At 40.3% G+C, this 16236-nt stretch overlaps 1 protein-coding gene across 4 annotated transcripts in view; it reads right to left on the reverse strand.

Annotated features, from left to right (window-relative positions):
- LOC109911143 overlaps positions 1–16236 on the reverse strand; it is a 105991-nt gene that overhangs the window by 15721 nt on the left and 74034 nt on the right. For all 4 annotated transcript variants that reach the window (XM_048612442.1, XM_048612441.1, XM_048612444.1 and 1 more), the window contains exons 21-25: positions 15051–15255; positions 11888–12066; positions 9051–9216; positions 7625–7786; positions 2326–2489 (exon numbers count right to left, since the gene is read on the reverse strand). In XM_048612442.1, coding sequence (XP_048468399.1) covers positions 2326–2489; positions 7625–7786; positions 9051–9216; positions 11888–12066; positions 15051–15255 — 876 coding nt within the window. The remainder of the gene's footprint in view (positions 1–2325; positions 2490–7624; positions 7787–9050; positions 9217–11887; positions 12067–15050; positions 15256–16236) is intronic.

Here is a 16236-nt window from a genome sequence, read left to right on the forward strand (position 1 = left end):
ATTACCGGGGTGGGAGGAGTCTTTGATTATGTTGGCTGCTTTCCTGGGCAGTGGGAAGTGTAGACGGAGTCAATGGAAGGAAGGCTGGTTTTCATGATGAACTCCGCTGCATTCACAACTCTCTGGAATTTCTTGCAGTCTTGGGTAGAACAGTTGCCATACCAATCTGTGATGCATCCAGATAAGATGCTTTCTATGGTGCATCTATAAAAATTCTAAGAATCATTGTGGACATGCTGAATTTCCTTAGCCTTCTGAGGAAGTAGAAGTGTTGGTGAGCTTTCTTGACAGTAATGTCGACGAAGATGGACCAAGATAGATCCATGGTAATAGTTACTCCTAGGAATTGATGCTCTTGACCACCTCCAACTCAGCACCGTTAATACAGACAGGGGCATGTCTTCCTACTCCACTTCCTGAAGTCAATGACTGCCTCTTTCATTTTGCCGACACTGAGGGAGAGACTTTTGCCTTTACATAAAGTTTTCACACCAGTCTCCTAAATCACAGAAGGTGAGTGGGTGTGGAAATCACCATTTTTAAAATCACTAATTTAATCACTCAATTGTCTGTATTTTTTCATTACCCACTGCATTTTTTGGGCATTGTGCATGAAAATGTTCAAAAGTGTTTGATAACAGATATAACAAGGTGACACAAGGATGGTAGAAAAGATTTGCCATGTGACTGAATGCACAGAATGAGGACAGTGGCAATATTTGTTATTTAATGACATTTTAAAAAATCGACATTGTACATTCAATAAAATATAAAGGTTAATTCTGATAATTCAAAGAAAAAACAGCTAAAATTGAAAATACTTTTAAATGGATGTATTGGTCTCAACTGGATCACCATTTTGAAGGTAATATAAGGTGATTGGATCAGCATTTATCATTCGCAACTTTTACTGGTTTTCTCTTTTGGATGTGACCAACTCTGTGTTTGTGGCATTACCCCTCTTCTGTTTGATGTCCTGATTGTGCCAACAGGGCACAGAACCCAAAACCCTTTGACTCTTTAAAGGGAATCCTTCCTACCAGATGGCCACGAATTGGTTCTCTATCATTTGACTGAATGTGCTGAGACAGCATCAGCGAGAGCTAACGAACTCCTCAGTTTCGGTTCTTCCTCCCTCACTGAAATGTAAAATGCAACCCAATGTGGGAAAAGGTCTGAAAATCAGATTTAAATGTGCTTTCAGACGGTCTTGAGTTTCATAAATTAGCTTGCTTTTTTCCTATATAACGGTCACAGTAGTCATAACGTAGTTTACTGCTTTCAAAGCACTTTTATAGAGGTTTCTAAAATTATGAGGAGCATGGATAGGGTGAATAGCCAAGATCTTTTTCCTACGATGGGGAGTCCAAAAGTCGAGGACACAGGTTTAAGGTGAGAGGGGAAAGATTTAAAAAGGACCTGAGGGGCAACTTTCTAATGCAGAGGGTGGTGCGTGAAAGGAACAAGCTGCTGGAAGAAGTGGTGGAGTCGGATACAATTGCAACATTTAAAAGGCATCTGGATGGGTACCTGAATAGGAAGGGTTCAGAAGGATATTTTAGAGACTTTTGAGCGACTCTCAGATAGACACATGGAGGATAGTAAAATGTAGGGTATGCAGGGTAGATTGATCTTAGTAGGATAATAGGTCGGCATAACATCGTGAGCCGAAGGGCCTGTACTGTACTGTTCTATGTTCTTAAATATTGGAAGATAGGACTAGATCAGTTTAGAATGTCTGGTTGGCATGGGTGAATTGGACTGAAGGGTCTGTTTCTGTGCCGTATAACTCTATGACTCCATTTTAATTTTTCTATACACTGGTGACACAGTGACTCATTGGTTAGCACTGCTGTCTCGCTGTACCAGGGACCCAGGTTCAATTCTGGCCTCAGGTGACTGTCTGTGTGGAGTTTGCACATTCTCGCTGTCTCTGTGTGGGTTTCTACCAGCTGCTCTAGTTTCCTCCCACAGTCCAAAGATGTGCAGGTTACGTGGATTGGCCATGCCAAATTGTCCCGTAGTGTCAAGGGATGGCAGATTAGGTGGATTAGTCATGGTAACTGCAGGGTTGTGGGGGTAGGGTGGTGGGGGCTGAGTCTGGATGGGATGCTGTTCAGAGGGTCAATGCAGACTTGATGAGCCAAATGGCCTCTTTCTGCCCTGTAGGGATTCTATGATTTCTAAAGTATTTCATTGGTTCTGAAGTGCTTTGGAATATCCTGCAGTCATGAAAGGCACTATCTTTCTTTTTTATGTAAAAAGTATCATATAGATGCAAGTATTTAAAACTGTATTATTCTGTCCACATCTCCTGCTCCTTACCCAAGTTGGATCTTTCCACCGAGGTGATCTCTGAAGGCTGGCAAAATCATGCAGACGGGTCAAGAATTTTTCTTCACTGCCCCCAGCTTCAGCTGTTTCAGGCACTCGCAAAGCATGGTCTCCTTTCAGAATTCTGGCAAAAGCATTCACATAAAGGCCATCTTCTAAACAAGAAAAAAATTAAGGTTAAAAAAATTAACTTGGAAAAAATTAAAATGTCTAACAATAAAATTATGATTATTAGTAAATTTTTATTAATGAAAAGAAACATGTATTGGGGCACTGACATCATAAATTCGGTTAGTTCAGTTGGCTGGACAGCAGGATTGTGATGCAGAATGACACCAATTCCCACACTGACTGAGGTTAGAATGAAGGTTACCACCTTTTCAACTTCACCCCTCTCTTAAGGCATGGTGACCCTCAAGTTAAACCACCACCAATTGTCTCTCTTTAATGGGAGACCAGCCCTATTTTTCCAGTAGGACTATGACCACTTTAGCATTCATCATAAACTATGGCATACTTGGGACAAAGCACCCAACTTTTTTTTAAAAAAACGTGTTCTTGAAATGTGGGCTATACTGGGAAAGTGGTATTTACTACCCATTCCTAGTGATTGTGATGATACCAAGAATCAACTACAATTTGTAGGGGAGTCACTTACACGTCAGAGAGAGAGACTGGATACATGTTTGTGGAGATGTGTGATGGGGACGGGGTGAAGGGATGCTGGGAGGGAAGAAAGCAAGCCAGGTGCCCTTCTCTGAATGACATCAAGGAAGCAACTGCAGTTTAATAATTCAGCAACTTGCATGGTCATTTCTACTTGTGGCACCAGTTTATTAACTACCAGATTTATTGTATAAAATTCACAACTTAATTTGAACTTGTAACCTGGAGGCTTCTAGACCATATTGTAACATTTGATTATTCTGTAATTACAGAAAATAGCACGTAACTTATAAGACTGAAAAGATGCAGGATATTATCATGCAACACGAAATTAATCTGATTTTTATAAAAACATTTGTAATTTCAGTTGTCTATTAGATTTCTACGCTTGGTATTTTCCTTGGTCAGAGTCACTTACCACTCAATTAACAAACAAACATTCTCTCTCCTACAATCTGAAGGTGTACCTTTTTCTGACTAATATCCTAATTGACGATAATAAGACTAAGGCACTGTATCAGAGAACTTAGTTTATACAACACTTACTGGGATGCATCAATGAAACCACCCAAATATAGAATTCAAGGCAAACTATAAACCACAGTACAGAAAGTACAAAGTAGTACATTTAGCACAGTGTATTACTTCCAAATACTAGATACACGAGATAATAAAGATACTATGAATTCTCTTATATGAACCAGAATCTTAAAAGAGAGCCAAACTGATCATGCTGCAGTTTCAAAATTGGCTTGACTTCTCTGCTGACGAGTACAATCTAAACAAAATAAAAGCAAAGTCTTTCTGCAGTCTGGAAAGCTTTCAAGTGAAAAAAGGCTTCTCACAGAAACACAATTCAAACAATCTGGCACTTGCACATCCCCAATTTTCTTTGTTGTGCCATTGGTGGCTCTATCTTCAGTTGCATTGCCCTAATCTTTGAATTCCTTCCTTAAAGCTCTCTACTTCCACAATCTTTCCATTCCCGCAATCTCTCTTTCTTTCTTTAAGTTGCTCCTTAAAACCTCCTTCTCTAACCAAACTTTTGGTCACTAGTTCTAATATTGCACTATGTGGCTCATCATGAAACATTGGTAATTGTATTTTGGGACATTATACTATGTTGAAGATCTTTATAAATACAAGTGCATGTTGCTGTTATGTGAACTAAGGTGTAAGGGATTGGGAAGCCTTTAAAAACCAGCTCAGGATAACTAACAAAGCGATAAGTGGGTAGAAGATAAAGTATGAGAGTAAGCTAGCTATAAGTATAAAAGAAGATTGCAACAGTTTGTTTTAGATGCCTAAAAGGCAACAGTGGACATTGGACTGCTGGAAAATGACGCTGGAGAAGTAGCAGTGGAGAACAAAAATGGTGGAGGAACTAAATAGATAGCTTGCATCAGTTTTCACAATGCAAGACATCAGCAACATACCAGAATTTCAAGAGAATCGGAGGCAAAGGTGAATGCGGTGGCCATCACTAAGGAGAAGGTGCTGGGAAAGCTGAAAGGTCTGAAGGTGGAGAAATCACCCAGATCAGATTGACTACACTCCAAAGCTTCTGAAGGAGATGGTTGAGGTACTGGTGGTGATCTTTCAGGAATCACTGGAGTCAGGAAGAGTCCCAGAGGACAGCAAAATGGCTATGCACCCCTGTTTAAGAAAGGAGGGAGGCAGAACACAACAAACTATAGGTTGGTTAGCCCAACCTTAGTTGTTGGTAAGATTTAAGAGTTCATCATTAAGGACGATATTGCAGAGTACTTGGTAGTGCATTGTAAAATAGGGCTGAGTCAACACTGCTTCATCAAGGGAAGGTTGTGCTTGACAAATCTGTTAGAATGCTTTGAGGAGATAACAAGTTACGCAAAGGAAAGCCAGTTAATGTGATCTGTTTGGATTTCCAGAACGCCTTTGACAAGGTACTGCACAGGAGGCTGCTAAATAAGAAAGAGGTCATGGTGCTAGAGCCAAGGTACTGATAGATAGAGGATGAGCTGACTGACAGAAGGCAGAGAGTAAAGATAAAGGATCTTTTTCAGAAAGGCAGCCAGTGACTAGTGGAGTTCCACAAGAGTCCATGTTGGGACCAGAAATATTCATGTTAAACATTAATGGTCTGGATGAAGGAACTGAGGGCATTGTTGCTAAGTTTACAGATGACACAAAGATAGGTGGAGGGACAAGTAGTATGGGGAAGTGAGGAGGCTGCAGAAGGACTTGGACAGGCTAGACCAGTGGGCAAAGAAATGGTAGATGGAATACAATGTGGGAAAGTGTGATGTTATACACTTTGGTAAGAAGAATAGAGGCACAGACTATTTTCTCCAATGCAGAGAAATTTCTTCACTCAGAGTGGTGAGCTAGTGGAATTCTGTGTCACAGAAAGCAGTTGAGGCCAAAACATTGAATGGAGTTAGATATAGTTCTAAAGGGTAAGTGGATTAAAGGGTATGGGGAGAAAGTGTGAACAAGGTACTGAGTTGGATGATCAACGATGATCATATCTACAGGAGAAGAGGTCTGAAGGGCTGAGTTGCCTACTCCTGTTCCTATGTTCTATGATGCTAGAGCTAATTTGCTCCTGCCCCAATGTATTTTGAGCATTGGTGTTTATGGTCCCAGGCAGCATAGGTCCCCCACAAAGCGTAGGGCCCAGAGTCTTGGTTTGCCCGACCCCTTAGATAGTTTTACCATATTTACCCACCTGTACAAGTTTAAAGGAACTTGGCAGTTTTGCAATCATAGAGAAATCTCACCCCATTTCATTGTTGGCAAAATCTTCACCAAAATCCTTTTGAAACACTTTGTGTAACAAATCAACAAGAATCTGCTTCCAGATTATTGATATGGTTTTTGCAGTGAGACAGCTACAGGAAGAATTCCAAGAACAGAAGATGGACCTCAATGCTTATTGACATGACCAAGACTTTGACACATCAACTGTGAGGACACTTGGAAAGTAATGCAGATATCAGTTGCCTGGGAAATTCATCTCAATAGTTTGACAATTCCACGAAGACAGGCTCACACGTGTCCTGGATAATGGTGAGCCTTCTAACTCATGGTGTTAAACAGGATTGCTGCTAATGTCGATTCTTTTCAGCACGTTTTACTCTTCCTTGATGATAAACCTGGCATCAAAATAAGATACTGAATGGATGGAAAGTTGCTCAATTTGTGAAGGCTCCAAGCAAAGACCAAAGTATCCTAGGACATACTTTGCAATTTCCTGTTTGTCAATCATCGTGCGCTAGCTGCCAGTTCATAGCTGGACATGCAACATAGCATGGACTTGTTCATCCAACAACTTCAGCCTTACTAACAGCAGAAAGAAAATTGGAGTAATATGCCAGCTTGTTCCAGGAAGGTAACATTTGAGTCCAACATTTCAGTATATAAGCAGAACAGGTCAGCAGCAGATAAGTTAATTTATCTCAGCAGCACACCCTCTTGAGCTGTCTACTTGCGATAAGACACATGTAAGAATTACCAAAGCAAGTGTTGTTTAAAGCAGACTTTGAACTTCAGACAGGAATCAAGAGGAATAAAACTGCTAACCATCTTGAAATTCTACAGAACACTAGTCCTGCCCACATTGCTTTATACATGTGCAACTTGTATGGAATACCAGTGTTATGCCAAGAAGCTCAACCATTTTCACTGAAGAAGGGTCTAGGCCCAAAACGTCAGCCTTCCTGCTCCTCTGATGCTGCTTGGCCTGCTGTGTTCATCCAGCTCTACACCTTGTTATCTCATTTTCACTTGAGCTGTTTTTGAAAGCTTGAAAATATCAGATGGCATGATAAAATATTAGATTCCGAGGTGCTCACATGAGCTGGCATACCAAGCATCCACACCTTTATTGAGATTGTCACTAGTGAGTTGGGCTGGTCATGTAACCAGAATGCCTGGTATTAATTTATCAAAGCAAATCTTCTATGCAAAGCTTGAGTTTAGGGTGTGCTGTCACGATAGTCAAAGGAAGTGCTACAAGAACACGCTGAAGAATTCACTTCTCAGCCTTGAAAGAAGTTTGCTTAAAACACTGGACCAGGCACAATCTAATAGAAAAAGCAGTGCAGCATCCTTCAAGGTCAAACACATATCAGAAGTGGAGAGAAAACACAAAGAGAGGAAATCCTGAGGCAGCAAGTTGTCCAAAGCTCAGTCATCTGTGGTATCCTACCCACTTGGGACAGAAGCTTCTGAACGCAGATCAGTCTCGGCAATCATCTACATACAAACTGGAACCTCACCAAATACCACAGTTGATTAATGTAGTTGCCTTCTCCTCAAAAAGTAAGCAATAAGAAATTAAACCAAAGATTAAATTACATTTAGCAACTATGAGTCAACCTTTGATTAAAAGATATGCTGCTGCCCACACGTGTGGAATTCATCATGAAGCTCCATAAACATTTAGTACCCGCTATTGTGCTTTGTTTAACACCTTGGGAAACCAACCACAGCCAGCCCATCTGCGTTCTAAGCTCCTACTTTTTAATTTGAGCAATCAAAAGTGTAAAATTAAAAAAAGACAAGAATCCACTTTTTTGTCAAATTCATATCACATTTGTGATGTGGGAGTGAAGTATTCAATAAAGTATTCAATAATGACCTTTCAAGCCATAGACCTGAGAAATTCGTAGATGGATTCCAGTTCGTTGGTGGTATCGAACCATACGGACTAAACTAAGATGTGCTGATGGCTGCTCATGTAAAAGGTGTTTCCTGTTGTCTAATCTTTTCTTGTACCAGGCCATCCACTGTTCAGGAGGAACTAAAATAACAGCAAAGATTTTATAGGAGAATATACACTGCATTCCAAACATACTTAATACATAAGCATTCAGGTTAAGTTTTAAAACAATCTTGATTACCACGGTAATGATATGACATGACACTTCGGAATTGTACAATACGACAGAATGCAACAAAACAGTTGGCCAAATTGATATAATGGAGTCCAGAGTCTGATATGGTATGTCAAGCCATAGCGGGTATAGTAGGCATAATACTTATGAGGCATCTCTAATGTATTGGAAATAAGAAAATAAGAAAGAGAAGCTAATAAATATTTCAGGTATGAAGAGATATCACAATATTTAAAATCGTGATCCTTTCTCACAGCTATGTCCATAAACCCACCACACCCAATCTCGGCAAGTCCCTAATCCCAACCATAATCTTACTTCCTCAGGGTTTGGGGTCCCACATGACCATAATATAAATATAAATTAATTTATAATTTCGATTTTGAACTAATGGCATGTGGGTTTTGTTTTGTGCATGAGAGAGAGGGAATGAGAGAGAGAGGATTTAATGTTTAGCTTGTCAGTTTTGTTTTAACCATGACATTTTTTAACCCATAATGAAAAAATGAGTTACCAATGCGTGTAATTTTTAAAAAGTATCTTTTCAAATACAGTATTGTGTGAAGGTATACTGCGTTGAACCTCTTTTATATTTGGTGATGTACTTCAGTTGGTGAATATCAGATAGGAATGCACAGAGCTATATATCTTTGATACAATTTTCAATTTGTACACTTTCTTCCCAAAAACCTAACTGGCTTGGGCATTGATTGCTTTGAGAACCTGTGGTTCACTTAAAGTTGCTTCACTTAAAATCACGATTTTCAGGAATGCAGGCACAACTTGAAGCAAGGACTTGCTGCACGGCATTATATGCTCACCATGATTCTGCTGATGATCACCATATAGATTCACACTTGAACAACTATCACTTGAAGGGAGTACCAGATGTCAGTATCTATGAATTACATCCCAGTAAGAAGTAAATGTGAGAGAGAGGGAAAAGGAGAAGCAGAAATAGAAAAAAGTGCTCACTGAAATGAAGAATGTATCTATTATATTGGTATCAGGAAGGTGTGTATCAGTGCTGTGGTCTGGAAGTGTATTTTTTAATTCTCCAGCTTTATATTTCATCTCGCGAAGAATTGGTTTATGCTTGATACCATCAAAGTCAAACAGGATCAACTAATCCAGCATCAAATTGGAATGCATCCTAAAGCATGTCCTTACTGTTCTTTTGTTCCTTGGTCATTAACTGTGCTGTTGCATCGGCCACAGAGTTTGGGAACTCCTTGTTTTGCTGGAAGGATGAAATTATCTGCAGATCTGATTTACTTGGTTTTGCATCCTCAGTGAAGTAAAATCCACTTAGATAGTCTGGAGGAGGCACAGGATTCTGACCAAAGCAAAACAAAAAAGGGCATTTTGGAGGATTTCACTGTATTTATTTTATTTTTGATGCTGATTCAGAAGTATTGGATGGAAAGGATAACTGAGATGTTAATTGCAAAAGGAAATTAACCACACCATACAAATGTCTATTTTTATTTTGCCTTCTCACCCACATGATAGAACATAATAGAACAGAACAACTAAGCTCTTTCAATGGCATAGTAGGTAAAAGTAATTTACTATTACTTGTTGTAATATTAGATTAGAATGACCAGAATAACCAAAGACTGGCTTTAAGTCCAAGCATAATTTTGCACTAAGGACAGGACTGTTTTTAGCAATTACTCAACCATTTTGAAGCCCACAGGGTTTTCTCATGGATGTGAAGCTAGTGGACTTAAACATAATCAGTCATACCTAAATTCAGTGGCATTATCTTTTCCATCATTGTCATGATTGAAACAACAGAATGGGATATAGCAGGCATCCAGCAAAGCTTAGTGACAAAAAATGTTTCTCAAAGTTTGAATGTCTATGAGCAGTGCAACTGTTGACTGATGCACAGACAAGCACAGAGAATTTGAAATGTTCAAACTCTGGTTATAAACAAGGCCTTCCTGTTTGTTCCAGCCATTCACCCTAAAACTTTAAGGAGGACAGAACATGGGTCACAACAGAAACATTGATAAATTTTCTCAGCTACTTTCTCCGACAGCTTGATGATCTCCCTCATTGTTTACTGGGGCTCTGGAAGTCTTCAAGAGGAGCATTTCACTGCACACAACTTGGATGAGGGCTCTTGAGGCACAGTGGTAGTACATAAGGGTTAGAAGGATTGGGTTCAAGTCTCACCTACTCCAGAGGTCTACTCTATATGCCTGAACAAAATGATTAAAAAAATGTACAACTTGGATGTGCTTCCTGGCACCTATACCACTAAACTTCCTCTTTCTGAGGAAGTCCTCTATTTTCCAAAGAATTGGCAAATTTCTGTGATACTAAGGACTGTTATACTCTAGAAGATAACTGTATTCAAACAGATTCAGTTGCACCAATTTGTTAAAATTGTGTCCTCCATTTTCTGTCATATCCCCAATTACCCCATTTGTGCTACAAATACTGTTGGGAAGGAATGCTTTCCTAGGGATTTTGTTTTTAGTACTTCTGACATTTGTACAATTATTTGCAAATATAACTTCTGTCAAATCTGAATTTGCCCATATTTGACCATGCTTCTTAAGCAGTCAATAGCTCAACTTTCTACCAAAGTTAACAATCGATCCAAATCTTCGCCCACACTCAAATCATCAGGCTTCAATTCTGAAAAATGTTGTTTCTTATCTTGCTTGTATGGTACCAAAAGTGCTAAGGCTAATTTAGCTTTCTCTTTGGTAAAGAAGTAACTCAGATTCACCTCATAACTCCATTCTTCCACTGGTCATGAGGCTCAGCTTCAGAAAGCAGGCTGGCAATCATATCCCAGAATTTTACATTTTGACTCAATCATTTCCTACTACCAACATTAAACTCCAAAAGATAACTGTATTTAAACATTATTCAAGGTCACACTTTTATGTTAATGCTTTATTTCAGTTAGTCACATTCCATGCAAGTTACACCTCACTACTAGCTCCCCATATTTATACAACCAATTCAAACCTTTTTTTACATCCAGAGATGTTCAAACCCATTAATTCTTTATTAATATTTTCATCTCCTGTTCGCTCATTCCATTAGGTCTTGGGCATTCCTTTGGACCATATTAGATGGTAACAGGGACAATCCTTGGAACTTTGACATGTTTTAAGGCTTGGTAAATACTGGAGAGAGGTACTGAACTGGAGTTGGGGAGTGAGGCCCTCTAGATTTCAAAAGAATCTTATCAAAGATCTCCCCTATCAAAATTTTTAAAATACTTTTATATTAAAATATAAGATTTTTCTTCAGAAATCCAGGTCATAATCCTAGCTAGAAGCTTCAGATCGCTCCCACTTTTGTTCTTTGATCAGCTGTCAAGGCAGATCTGACCTGCAAAGTACAAACTCCCTTCTTAATACTAGGAGATCATAAGAAGCAAGTGTAGGAACAGAAACCAAAATAATTGCGGATGCTGTAAATCAGAAACAAAAACAGAAGAAGTTGCTGGAAATGCTCAGCAGGTCTGGCAGCTTCTGTGAAGAGAAATCAGTGTCAACATTTCTGGTCTGGTGACCCTTCCTCAGAACTCAGGAATAGCCCTATTGGCCTATCAAGGCAACATTGTTCCTGTTTCATCATTTAATAAGATTATGGCTGACGTGACTGACCCCCTTAAATCCACTTTCTTGCCTGCCCCATATAATCTTGACTCCTTTGGGAATCATCAATCTGTCTAGTTCAGTCTTGATTTTGAAGAAGACCTTGCTGCCAGATCGTGTCCATTTATCCTGAGGGCCTGATTTGGGGTGGATGTAGATTTTGCCTGCCCTGTCTCTCTCCCCACTGTCAACTCCCCCGCTTCCCATTCCTATCAGCCATTCTGGACACAGAAGTGGAAAACTAAGATCTAGCATATCCACATCCTTGTCTAGAGCTCAAGCCCTTTTTTCAAAAAAGTTGCTTTTTACAGAAGTGAATTGCTAATCATCACAACACCAATACGAATGTACCTCCTGACATAAATTGAACTGAGTTACCTGTGTGTGTGGTAAAAGTCGAATTAACAAAGTACAGCAGGGAACTCTACGTTGATGATTGAACGATGGTGCATTAAGAGGAGTCTGTTCTTTTGATGGCATCCCTTGTTTCAATTTGAGTTGGAATCCTCCAACATTTAACTCTCCATTTTCATTGAACAAGGAAACCACGGTGTTGCCTGAAAACCAAAGCAGTAATCAAACAAATAGTTGTCAGAATATTGTAGGTTGTGTATTTCCCTTGCAGTTACAGCATATGCTTGTTTAATAGTCAGAATTATCTGTATTTGATCAGATTAAAAGAAACGTTATGGCTGCAAATAACAATGTGCTATAATTCTAATCAAAGAAATACAGCTCTCTATCCACTCCCGAACACCCCAGATGTCCTCTTATTTTAAGGACCGCAACTTCCCCCTTTGGTGGTTGAAAATATTCTTGACTGCATCTCTTGCGTTTCCCGCACCTCTGCCCTCACATCCCCTCCCCCCAACAAAAACAAAGATAGAATTCCCCTTGTCCTCACATATCACCCCACTAACTTCCGTCTCCAACGTATCATTCTCCACCACTTCCACCACCTACAATCCAACCCCACAACCAAAGATATATTTCCCTCCCAACCCCTATCTGCCTTTCGTAGGGACACTCTCCCCACGACTCCCTTGTCCACTCCACACTTCCCAGTACACCTTCCCCCACACCTCCATTTAAGGCACCAAACAAACCTTCCACATCAGAGTGAGGTTCACCTGCACATCTGTCAATGTGGTCTATTGCATCCGCTGGTCCCGATGTGGCCTCCTCCACATTGGTAAGTCCAAGCGGAGGCTTGGAGACTGCTTTGTACAGCACCTGTGCTGTGTTCGTGACAAATGACAACACCTTCTGGTTGTGAACCATGAACTGTTCCCGCACCCAATTCCCCCTCCCACTCCCTGGGTGACATGTCCATCCTGGACCTCCTCCAGTGTCACAATGACGCCACCCAGAAACTGGAGGAGCAGCACCTCATATTCCGCTTCAGGAGCCTACAGCCAAATGGCCTAAATGTGGATTTTAAAAATCTCCCCACTCCCAGCCTCATCCCATGACCAACCCTCCCTCTCATCCCCGCCTCCTTGATCTGACACAACCTATCCATCTTCTCTCTCACCTATCTGCTCCTCCCACCTACCTTCCCCAGCCCCACCCCTCCTCTCTATTTATTTCTGAGCTCCCTTCCCTTCCCCTATTTCTGAAGAAGGGTCCCGACCCGAAACATCAACTTTCCTGCTCCTCAGATGCTGCCTGGCCTGCTGTGTTCCTCCAGCTCTATACTGTGTTATCTCTGACTCCAGCATCGGCAGTTCTTACTATCTCTATACAGAGCCATGATATTTGTAAATGCCCATCTTTTTAACTGATTATTTCTTGTGTAAGTCTTCCTGAACAATACCCACTCAAGAGGACAGGTTGCCTTTTCTTAGGACTGGCATAATGCTGCATTCTACAGATTACAAACAGATAAAAAAATGAGTTTGGAAACTTGACCTTTGATGAATTATGACTTGAATCTAAATCATACCAGTTGTGGTAGACAGCCTTGTAACTGCAACAAAATGATCACCATGATATAGTGTCTTTGAGCTGACTTTTATGCATGGGGTTACTGGGTTTTGTGCTGCTTGCCAGAATGCCAGTTCCCTGCTCCACTGTATGTGCGTGTCTATTGTTCGAGAACAAACGGAGTTTTCCAATCACCTTCCAAGTTCCTGGAGGCATTGGGAAACAGTATCACTGCCTGGAGGTTGCTCCCAGTGGTCTCCATGACTTCAGATGCAGCTGCAGGTCATCCCACAGAACAGCTCCCCAGTGGATTTCCATGCTGAGGCCATTTTAAAATTTGAAGTTAAAGTTGAGGAGAGGGTGCTTCTATCTTGTGGTGTCCTTGTCACTTACCTGGAAGGGCAGTCTGGTGTTTCTTCCGTATTCGAAAGCTTCCTATTGGGACTTAGTTTTGAGAGGTTGGCTGCTGACCTTCATTTGAACACCAAGGCTCCCTCTGGCTGGTAATTGGCTATGTTTTAGAAAATGAGAACAGGTAACTGCCCCACAGTATGCTGAACCCCATATGAGCCTAATAGCAGGATCATGAAGACTGTGGGTAAAGTTCTGTCCATAATGCATGAAAAACCTGGATATAATCTATAAAACACCAACAGACTGACCAATCAGCCACCTTGTGGAAATTAACTCAACAATTCTCTTTCTCCATTAATGAGCTAGAAATGGGTTCACTGGTTTTAATAAACACCAGTTGTGACACACTTAATCAATGATATTTAGTGAAAGTCTAGAAGCTTATTTGTTACTAAGCTTACTTAAAAGGACAGACCCTTTAATGCAAACATTAAAGTGCTAGAATCTCACACAGTGTCACCACATTTCAGAAGCTATAAAGGAGACAGCCAGCAGTCAATATGTGTTAGTGGCATGGTAGTGTACTTTGAAGATCTTAGAACAGCCATTAAACACCCCAGCTTTTCAGGTAAAGAAAAGGAAGAGTTTCTCAATCTAAGTGCAGCTAGCCAGCCAACATTGAAAGGAACTGTAACAAATTAGAACAAATGGTTGTAACACAGAGGTATGCTCGAATAGAGCAGGTGTATTAATCACCCACCCCAAGAGGTAGAAGCAGTTTATTTAAATCAGTTTTGGAAAAGCAAAGGGCATGCTTGCAATCATATCCACACAAATTTTTACAATGCCAATTCCTAGATGATCCTTCATGCCCCTGCAAAAGTAAAGTAAAAGTTGTTCTATGATTGAAGGATGTTTTTAAACTTCAACACTTGTGGTTTGGCAAGGGACTTTTGAGTTTCCTATTAAGCAAAATTATGGGAATTTATGAGTAGAAATGACCATCCCCCATGCTACAGTACAAACTCGTGAAATGCTCAGATCAGCTTCCATGTAGTAAGCTATTAAGCTTAAACATTTGTTAAAATATCTTAGGGATGAATGAGATAATAATGTGGTCAACAGGAATTTCTAATCTTTGGTTAAGTATATCTTTCCATATTACAATTCACTCTGTTAAAACAAAAATCTCCTTATTTTGTTTACATTATTTTCAACTGAGTAAAATATTAACCTAATTTAGAAATTTATTTTCACTTACCAATAATGACCAGGTCACCTGTATCAAAATCGATTGTGTACACTCTAAGCAAAACCAACACATTGGGATCTAGTGTTTCTTTGCCCTTCACATTTATAGTCATGCAGTAATGGAACTCTGGGCACCTTGCTGGGCTATTGAGTACTGGGAAAGCCAAGATATCAGGGAGGTCACTGTGGCCTGAATGCACTATTCGTCCAATCACCTTGAAAAGGAAAATGAAGAAAATGTCAAAACTTCATGGGATCATGCCAATGGATCCAAGCTCACTCTCTCACTGTCTCCACCTTCTTATCTCATAAAGAAACTCATACTGAACTAAGGTTCTGCAGAAACTGCTTTTCTTCCAATAGCTCACCCCCATGTCAAACTTCATATCCTAATCAACCATGCGGTATGTTATGGCTGAGTCCAACCCTGTCCAACCCTGAACATCTTCACACTTGCACTTCCAATACTGAATACATTAGTGCTCATGAGTGTGGTATCAATTTAGAGGTATTGAGGTCAACTGTAGAACCGCAGAGAGTAAGGAGCAAACAGGACTATCATTACTCAATGGAGAGTCAATGACGTCAACTGGATGTCAAAGTCATTTTTCTGTAACTAAATTGAAAACTGAATGCTGGAGCAGACCACTACACAGAATAAGAAAAAACCAGACCACCGTTCCTTAATGGGATCATTGAAAGTAGCTGTAGGAAGATAACCAGTAACTTGATGCTGTTTGTGTAGTAAGATAAGTGTAATTGCTCTCACATAGTATTGCTAATCTTCTCCAATAACATTTTCATGTCCCAATAATTGACCCAACCTTTTCCTGCAATCTGTGGACATTCTTCCACATCTCCCACTTCTCTGGAGCCCATTAGCAATGCTGACATTATGACACATTACTGTTTGAAGGCAAAAAGAGGCCCAACCATCAGAACGACTTGGGCCTTTTAGGGTGATATCATTGGAATCACTCTGTTCGCTGCTCACCAAAGGTGAAAATTAACCTGAGGTTTTGCAAGTACATCCCATTCATTCACTCATTATATCAATATTCAAGAGATAGTAGGAACTGCAGATGCTGGAGAAGCCGAGACAACAAGGTGCAGGGCTGGATGAACACAGCAGGCCAAGCAGCATCATAGGAGCAGAAAGGCTGACGTTTCGGGCCTAGACCCTTCATCAGAAAAGG

Source organism: Rhincodon typus, chromosome 26 (genome assembly GCF_021869965.1).
Source record: "Rhincodon typus isolate 14 chromosome 26, sRhiTyp1.1, whole genome shotgun sequence".
Classification (NCBI taxonomy): domain Eukaryota; kingdom Metazoa; phylum Chordata; class Chondrichthyes; order Orectolobiformes; family Rhincodontidae; genus Rhincodon; species Rhincodon typus.